Source organism: Hevea brasiliensis, chromosome 8 (genome assembly GCF_030052815.1).
Source record: "Hevea brasiliensis isolate MT/VB/25A 57/8 chromosome 8, ASM3005281v1, whole genome shotgun sequence".
Classification (NCBI taxonomy): Eukaryota; Viridiplantae; Streptophyta; class Magnoliopsida; order Malpighiales; family Euphorbiaceae; genus Hevea; species Hevea brasiliensis.
Window position 1 is genome coordinate 96,192,520 of NC_079500.1, and position 10,039 is coordinate 96,202,558.

Below are 10,039 nucleotides of genomic sequence, written 5' to 3' on the forward strand. Positions count from 1 at the left end.
AATAATAATGTCAATCAAAATAACAATTTATTTTTATTATATTTTTGTTGTTATGAAATGGAAAATTTAATTTAAAAAATAATATTTAATATAATTAAATAAATAATTCAAAAATAATACTTTTTGTTAAGAATAGTAAAAACTATTTCTCATTTAATATAATTATGTATAATAGCTAAAAAAAATTTTTTTAAACTGCTTAAAATTTTTAAAAGGTATCTGTAAAGAAAATCAATAAAAAGAAAATGATTGATGCCATACGCCTGTCTTTGCATATCAAATGACTCTTTTACAATTATATGTATATATATAATTTAAAATATAAAGGAGGGACATTAGAAACAATGAAAAGTGCACCTCTTTTAGCAATATATATATATATATATATATATATATATATATATATATATATATATATATATAAAAGATTTTAATTGAATTAATTTATTTTTTATAAATAAGGAAAAGAATTTAATTTTTTGTTAATTTAAAAAATTTTATTTAAAAAAAATTATGCCAAAAATAATAGACCTAACTATAAAAAAAAATCTCTATGTGAATTATAATTTTAATTAATCTTTTTTTTTAATTTTATATTAATTTAAAACTATTATTTATTTTGGCTAGCATCATAATTAAGAATTTTTGGGTGTTGATGAAAAAATATATAGTAAAAATATTATTATTTTAGATATTGTTATTGGCATATTATTGCTAATGTGAAGGTTAAAGAGATAAAAATATTATTATTTTATATATTATTATTGATGCATAAATTTGATAATAAAAAAAAGCAAATATTTTTTATTTTTTTCAATTATAATCAATTTTATTTGGTCTATTTTAATTATAGTCAAATGACTAATTTTAACATAACTTAAGCTCCGTTTATTTCATAAAAAATATTTTTTTAAAAATATTTTTTATAATTTTTAGTGTTTAAAATACTCAAGAAAATAAGTTAACGAAAAATATTTTACTTTACTGATCAAAAAGAAAACCAAATTAATTTTAAAAGAGAAAATTATTTTTTATTTTCTAAACTTTAATAATTTTATCAAAATATGAAAATACTAATATTTACATAATATAAATATATATCATTAATTTATATTTACATAATATAAATATGAAAATTCTCTTTTTTTTTAAAGAGAAAGTTATTTTCATTAATTTTAATAAACTTCTCATCTTTTATATATATATATATATATATATATATATATATATATATATATATATATATATATATTCAAAGATAGTAGAATTCATTATGTGAACAAATTAATATATGGGCCATAGCCCAATTACAACAGGCTTAGTATCAACCCACCAAGTGCAAAAGCTAACCCAAATTCAAGGCTCAATTCAAGCATCTTAGCCCACCAAAAACTCAAGTCCAAATCTAAGAGACCTAACTAGGACCAGAAGAGTGGTGGTGCCACCGACGTCTCTAATGGAGAGTCACAAGGGAAACCATATATGCCGATGCGTATAGGGACCGTGCAAAACTAGGTCGAATTAATCTTTTGTTTGGAGCAAGTTTTTTAAAGTAACGAGATTTTTTAACCTTAAATACTTTAATTTTTTTAAAATATTAAAAAAATTTAAAAGCTTAAAAATAATAAAAAATTTTACTTTAAATAACTTTAAAAATAAAGTGTAAAAAAACAATAGGAAACCCTTTCAAATATATATATATATATATATATATATATATATATATATATATTGAAGGAGCGGTAGTATAAAAAATAAAAGTTTATATCATTAAATTCAAAAATTTTCACTTATGGTCACATGCATTATGCAATATTTATTTTTATCTATTTGATTTCAATGATAAACAACATATTAAAACTCTTTTAATACGTTTTTTTATCTGTATTTGCCATTTAAGATTTTAGAATTAGATTAATTTTAGAATTAATCAGATTAATTTTAGAATCTTAGATTAAATCAATAACAAATACACTAACCTCTTGATGCACTACAGCGTATTTGTGTCTTTGGGATGCGTCTTTAGGACACCAGATGTTGTCCCTCTAGCTTGTCCACACAAAGATTACCTATGACAGCCCATGAACAGCTTCTAAAACTTTTTCTATTAATTAGAACATCAAGTTTTGCCTTTTAAGATATTAAAGATGTAAACAGGATACTATGAACAATTTCTAATATTTTTAATTTAAAAGATTATTTGCTAATCTCTTGGAATTGATAAAAGATGAAGAAGAAGAGAGAATGGTAGCCTCAAGGGTGGCGGCACAAAGGAGGCAGCAGCTGATTGTTATTTATTTTTTTTCATAACAACACTTATATAACTAGGTCACCACTTAAAACCCTTGCCACATGTCACCTTCTGATTGGCTCTAGGTTTAATTGACCCAATCACATTGTGTCAAGTATCAAACCTATATTTAATCTTAATTTTAATTATCTTATATGATTAAAAGACATTTGGCAAGCTTATGTGTAGTGCCATGTGTCACCATCACATGGTGCCACATGTCACCCTGTGAAATGACCAAAATGTCCATGTGTCTTAATTTTGAGTTCTCAACCCAAAATAATTATTTCTCTTCTTCTAATCAATTTATATCAAATATAAATTAATTAATTGATCTCTATTAATTAATTTCTCATTAATTAAATTCATATTTAAACACTTTAAATATAAATTTAACTTATAGTATACATCTAATAAGCTAGATTTGGTTTCAAGCCATGCTAGGGACTTTACAATCTAATTGCAAACCTAATATATTTAATTAATCAATTAAACTTTTTAATTAATTAATTAAATCATATTTAATTTGGTGATTACTTGTGTATGTGTGTGACTTACTAGGCTCATCACTAATTGGCAATGAGATATGATATCAACTCTTAATATCATCAGAACTCTTTCTTGCCATAAATGATTTCTCTAAATCATTTTATGTACCTCATAGACCATGGTTAACACCTAGCATAGCATGCCATGGCCACCCAATCAGTAATAAGGTTTACCTTAAATGAACCTATAATCATATGTTACCATGCACTAGAATCTCTCTGTTACAAAATCACAATTCAAACTGGAGTCATGGTTTATGTCAAACCTCATTTGCTATGAATATTATATTCTCTTTTAATTACAGTTATTGATTAAAAAGATTTTCTCATCAGAAAACTCTTTTCTGATTAAATCTACCTGTCCTGGCCAGGAACTTAAAACGTCAATAACAATTAAATGAACATAGGATTTTATCCCTATTTACTTAGAGGAATAGATTCCATCTTGATCAACACCTACCTCTATATATAACTAGTAGGAGCCAACACGTGCCCATATACCCATACACAGTACAAGTATAAAAGCAGTATCAAACTTAAACCACCTATATACAAGATAACTGTGCTATCTCAGGTTTAAATATTATATGCACTGATATGATTTATGACAATACAATGACAAGAGTAAACTCCATGTACTTGTCATGAGCGTCACTGGTTCGGCCTACTTATCATGTATAAGTGCCTATCATGTTTGTTATATGGTATGAGATTCACCATTCCATCTTATTTATATTTCATATAAATAATTTAGGAACAAACATGAATACAATCTTTCTAGATAAGTCATGTCCTTATTATGAAGTATCATCGATTGTGAAATTATTTATGATACTTTGTGCTAGAGATACTATCACTCATATTCTTAACAACTTAAGAATATAATTTCTAACAAAATATTAATGGACCTTTTCTATTACATATAAATATATTATATAAACGGAAAAGTGGAAATGTCTTTTATTAATAAAAGATGTACAAGATACATACTAAATAATATACTCTAGAGCATACTATTAACAATCTCCCACTAGTACTAGAGCCATTCATTACAATATCTTAAATCCATATTCTCAAGATGTCGATCTAGCTGAGTCTGTGACATAGGCTTAGTGAATGGATTAGCTGGATTTTCAGCTGATGCTATTTTCTGCATGGCTATATCGCCTCGTCCAACTATTTATCTGATAATGTGGTAGCGCCTTTCTATGTGTTTGAATTTCTGATGAGACCAGAGTTCCTTAGCCTGTATGACTACTCCATTGTTGCCACGTGATTTTTTTTTATTTTATATAATTTATAAATTATTTAATATTTATCTATTAATACTATAATTAGTAATTATTATTATTATAAGGTAATTTTTATCTATATATATATATATTATGAAATTTTTATTAAAAAATTTAAGAGATAAAAATAATAAAAATAAAATTTAAAATAATTGATAAAAAAAATTTGATACGTGACGTTTTTATTATATATAAATTATAAATTATTAAATAGTTACTCAATTACTAATATAATAAGTAATAATTATTATAAGTTAATTTATAATATATTAATATATATTAATTATTTATATATTAATTATTTTTATTATTAAAAAACTTAAGAGTTAAAAAAATAAAAATAAAATTTAAAATAATTAATATAAATTTTAAAATATTATATTATTTTTATATATTAAAATTAAAAATATATATATAAAAATCAAAATTATTAATATCCATGTGCTGGCAATTCCTTGACAGATGAACGAGCAGAGAACCATGAAGAAGCTTGGTAGAGAACCCACTTTCTCATTGAATCTTGAGGGACCCAAAAACCAGCTGCGTATCCAACAATGTAGTATAAGAAAATAAATTTTCAATAAAACAATTAAATAATGCAAAAAAATTAACTTTAGCAGAAATTCAATCTACCAAAAAATATATATATATATATAATTTTCATTATTAAAAAATTCAAAAGATTCAACTGATTAGGTCCAGAAATTCGTAAAGGATATCTGTAAAAATTAGTGTATTTAAATTTAATTAATATTATTAAAATTTAAATTTATTTTAAATTTAAATTTATTTTAAATTTATTCTCAATTTTTTTTAAATTTAATTATTATTACTAAAAAAATATTTATATTTATTTAATTTTATATATTTTAATTAAAAATTATTTTTATTAATAATATATATTTTAAAATTTTAATAATTTTACAAAATATTTTAATTTTATTTTATATAAAATAAAATTTATAAAATTTTTATAAAAATATATATTTTATATTTAATTAAATATTTATAAAAATATAATTAAGTAATAAATATTTAAATATAAAATTTAAATTTATTATGAATATTAAATTTTAAATTTAAATTCACACTAAATCCGATTGTATATCACCCATATTAGATTAAATATGATTCCATCTGAAGCCGATTATGTATTACTTGAACCGTTTCATTAAAATTTAGCTCGCAAAAAATCGACCCGATGCGGTCCGGCACGTGACCCACGCAAAAAGTAGGCTCCGCACAGCTAAAGTGCTTGCTCTTTTCACTCTTCGCTCCCTGCTACTAAACCCTACGCTTCTGCTACTTCTTCACTCTCAATCTCTTAATCTCTCCGTCACTTACACTTCCCTCACTCCCATCCAAACAGACCCTAACAATGTCGAGCTCTCTCGACATGTCTCTAGATGACATAATCCACAGGTGCAGGGGATATCGAGGAGGAGAACGTAACAACAATCATTTTAGAGGTAGAGACAGAGGCGGAGCCTCCCGTTCTGGCTCCGCTCCTGGCCCTAATCGCCGGTTTTTCCAGCGTGACGCGATCAGGCACAGACCCTACCCAATGCTGCCTGTGAGCTCATTTCCATAGAATAGAAAATCGGTTTTCATTTCGTTTTTCTCTTGGAAAAGAAAACAACAAATTTGGGCATTCTTGTTTGATTTCTTGGCTTTTTTTTTTAAGACTATGTGTATGTTTGTATATACGAAGCTGTTTATATGTGTAAACTTGAATGCAATGTAGCCAATGGTAGTTCCGGAGCCGATAATGCTTCCTAGTGGAGAGGCTAATGGGGAGTCAGGCACTAAGCTCTACATATCAGAGTTGGATTATGGTGTTTCTAATGATGATATTAAGGTACATCTAGTGAATGCGTTTTCTCCTCTTCTTTTCTAAAGAGTAAATGGATGCCTATTTTTTGTATTGCTGACTTATGATAATGGCTCTAGGGGCATTTGATATTTTCTCTTTCTAAAAACTGTATTGTTTACTCCCAGGATTTGAGAACTTGAGTATTAGAACTCAGGAGTTGGGAATGTATTTTCATAAGATAGACATGACTTGTGAATTATAATTCTGAATCAAGATTGGTTTGCCATTTATGAGTTTTCCTTAACAGGTTTTCAATTACCGCATTTTTTTCAGGTTTCTCTACCCCTATAGTTTCTGATATATTTTAACTAAATTTGCTGATTTCTTCATTTTTGTGTGTTGCAAATTTTCAATCTGGATTCCAAAAGCTAGCAACAAGTCAGTTATTCTTGTACTCCCCATGAGATGTGAATGGTAGTATGTCTGTTCTAACCGTTATGTTGATGGGTGGGTGATGATATCATTGCGTGAGTTGTAGGAACGTATTGATGCATTTAGGCTGTTGTAGCATAAGGTGACAATATGACTTGAAGTCAGCTCAGCTAGTCTCTCTTTTTTTTTTTTTTTTTTTTTTTTTTTTTTTTTTTGTTCTTTTGTTGAAGTAAAACACACGCACACCTGGTATAGAGACAACTATAGACAGCAGTTAAAACTATGGCAATTTTAACAGCTCAGCTAGTCTCTTATCTATCGATATTCTGCTTAGGGGCAATATCTACTATATAATATAGTATAAGCCTCAAATGATCAGAAAGTATATGTTATGATATTATATTAAAACGCCAATATGCACTGTACTGTCACCCTTGTCTTTTTTGTCATGTTTTATTATTTTCATGTCATACAAGATGCAAGATTGAAGAACTGTATATATATGTCATTAACATATATTAGGCTCTATGCAGTTGCTTTTCTCTGATGTGGGTGAATTGAAAAGGTACTCAATCCATTATGATAAAAGTGGAAGATCAAAGGTATATTCTCAGGGTTAGGTTCTACCTTTCCTTTAAGGAGTTTAGCATTCTACCTATGGCTTAGATAAGTTCTCTCTTCTAGGGGACAGCTGAAGTTGTCTTTTCACGCCAGACAGATGCTCTAGCAGCTATCGAGAGGTACAACAATGTTCAGCTTGATGGGAAGCCAATGAAAATTGAACTTGTTGGAGTTAATTTATTTGCTCCTCCTATGCCTGTAACTGCATCTAGTAACATGGGAAAATCGCATGGTGCCTTTAGAAGGTATAGCGTTTCTTGTTTTATTCCTGTTGTTTTTGCATAATTATTAACAATCCACATGCCAAATGTGGAGCCATTGACTTTGTAAATCTTAATTCTAGGCTGCCATTTTAACACACAGCAATTGAAAAAATAAAATTGTTGAGCATATATGTGCATAAATGAGTCTAACTTTGCGTTTTGTGCCTCTTTTCAAGGTTATGTCTGTGACTGTGGGTCTTGATGCCCCAAGATGTTTTGTAAATTGAATTCATTCTGGAAATATAGGTTTTATTTCTTACTTCCACTGCTTTTTTTTTTTTAGTATTTTTCCATTTGATGTCATTTCATGTTTAAAACCTGATGAATCATGTGTAACAATAAACAAATTAACATCAAATAACCAGGTGAAATCACTTATTTGTCCTATCCTGATAATAACAGGTAGTGATTGATTTCTTTTGTCACAAGCTCTGTACAATTGTTAATATGAAGTGTTTCATATGATATGGCTGCTTCATTAGGAGCTTTTAGCAAGTTTGATTTCTGGTCAATCTTGCTTTCTGAAATAATGAAAAATCTGTTAGCAAGTGTAAGCAGGTACTTTGTTTTTAATTATCTTTCTATTCCTCTGTTTTTAAATCGATTGAGTGAAAGTAACATGGTGTAAGTGCATTAGCATGTGCTTATGCAATCATGTGTTATGGAGCAGTGAGCGGCCACATGCAATAACTCCACCTCATGAGGTCGGCAGTACATCTGAATACATCTCATTGGTGGGAAAAGGGGAAAAGGGACTGAATAACCAAGGTGAATTTTATTGTCATTTTCAGCATGCCTTTTATAAAGGGTGTGCTAAAATTTGCTTAGTGTCTTGAACTTGGCTTATGCTTCATTAAAGGGGGAAAAAATACCCATTTGTTGATGTTTGTGTTCGTGATCGTTGAACTGTGAACGACAGTTTGCTTTCCTCATTTTTAATCTTTTGTTTCTGCATGCTTTAGAGTGTCTTAACAATATTATACATCTATCCTCAATTAATTATACATCTATCTTCAATTAACATGTTTTCAACTGTTACTTGACAGTGATCAAGGAAGCTATAGAGCTAGGGGATGGGGACGTGGTGGTTTTCGTGGTCGAGGATATGCCAGGTTCCAAGGGCAAGAGAGACGCCATGGTGAGGAGTTAACTGCAGACAAGCTTGATGCTGAATTGGAGAGATACCATCTTGAAGCCATGCGAATAAGTTGATTTCATAACTTATTATGGATATTTGCTTGCATCAACAGTTTCTTGTTGGGCTCTTGTAATTTTGGGGTATTATGAGTTAGAATTTAGATGGATAATGTCACTGGAAAGATCATGGTAGAACACATGCAGGGCTTGGTCTTTTGATGGTAGTTCCTCCATGCGTTTAAATACCCACTTTTTGTTTGGATAAAGGCGCAACATTACATTGAGCTATAACATCACCATATATGATGTAGATACAAAATTACTGCATCCATTTTCTCAAGTGTTGGGAGGTTTAGGTTCGGCTCTTAATTTGTATTATAAAAATTTATCAATTTTAATTTGAGAAATATTAAATTTATCACACGTTTTTAAATTAACTTGCTAATCTTACATTACTTGGCAAGAAAAAAGAAAATTACCCATTTATCTTCTAAAAGCAGCAATGTGCCTTAGTCATCTACCTTAATCATACTTCACTTATTTGATCTTCTGCATCTCTAACTTAGACATGACTCGCCGACCTCCACCCTCGCCAGTAGGACTGTGCACAATTTTTGAGAAAATCGAACTGAATCGAAGAACTATATTGAATCAATAGGAACTGTATAGAATTGAAATTTTTTTTATACTTTGATTCGGTATTGGTTCTTTACTAAAAACTGAATCGGAAATGTACTAAAATCAAATCGAAATTGAATCGAAAACATAATTTATACATATGTTTTTTTATGGTTTTTAGATGTATTATATACTTTTAATATAATTATATATATTTATATATATTTATATAATTATGAACTAAATACAACTTAATATTATATTTTATTACTATATTTTCTTAATAATTTTTAGTTATAAATATATTAAATTACCTTATAATTCTTAATTATAAATATATTATTATATTATATATATATATATATATTAATTCTTAATTATATTTATATCTTATACCTAAATATTATATAATTAATAAATAGTTAAAATGTATATTATATGATATATTTATACTATTATATTATATCATATATTTAATAATAAATTATATATGCGATTATATAATTTATAAATGACTAAAAAATGTATTATATGATATATTATGTATTAATAATTTAATTAAAATTTAAATATTAATTTAAGTATATTTTTTAAATAAATAATTATATAAATTATTTTAACAATCGAGAACTAATATGAAATTATATTAAACTGAAATTAAAATAATAAAAAATCAAATTAAAATTATATTAAAATTTCTTTTTAATTTTAATTTTTAAATAGATTTTAAATTGAACCGAAACTATACACCCCTAATCACCGGCCATTGGCCATCCCCTCTTCTTTTTCTTTAATTAATTTTGATCAATCCATCCATCCATCGTCTTACTGTGACAAACTCACAGTCACGGTTACCAAACAATAGAAAGAAAAAATTAAAGAGAAAAATAAAATCTGAAAATTAACAAACAACACAAAGCAGTAATTCAAAAGTAAAGAAACCATGGTTCTCTCTCTTTTATCTACTACTTTGAGAATGTATGTGTTTTAACTTATTGAAAATTAATTTATAAATATTTAAAATT

The 10,039-nt window shown here is 27.2% G+C and overlaps 1 protein-coding gene across 2 annotated transcripts; it reads left to right on the top strand.

The window, feature by feature from the left end:
* The first annotated feature begins 5,386 nt into the window (after window positions 1-5,386).
* LOC110639409 (THO complex subunit 4B) lies at window positions 5,387-8,715 on the top strand. 2 transcript variants are annotated; one of them, XM_021790341.2, is made up of 6 exons: window positions 5,387-5,703; window positions 5,875-5,988; window positions 6,909-6,977; window positions 7,060-7,241; window positions 7,930-8,027; window positions 8,306-8,715. In XM_021790341.2, exons 1-6 carry the CDS (start codon window positions 5,509-5,511, stop codon window positions 8,407-8,409), a joined length of 762 nt encoding a protein of 253 aa, XP_021646033.2. In that variant the 5' UTR covers window positions 5,387-5,508; the 3' UTR covers window positions 8,410-8,715. The 2 variants fall into 2 exon arrangements, with proteins under 2 accessions (XP_021646033.2, XP_021646034.2); XM_021790342.2 differs by lacking the exon at window positions 7,930-8,027 and having other exon boundaries at window positions 5,388-5,703.
* The last annotated feature ends 1,324 nt before the right edge of the window (window positions 8,716-10,039 follow it).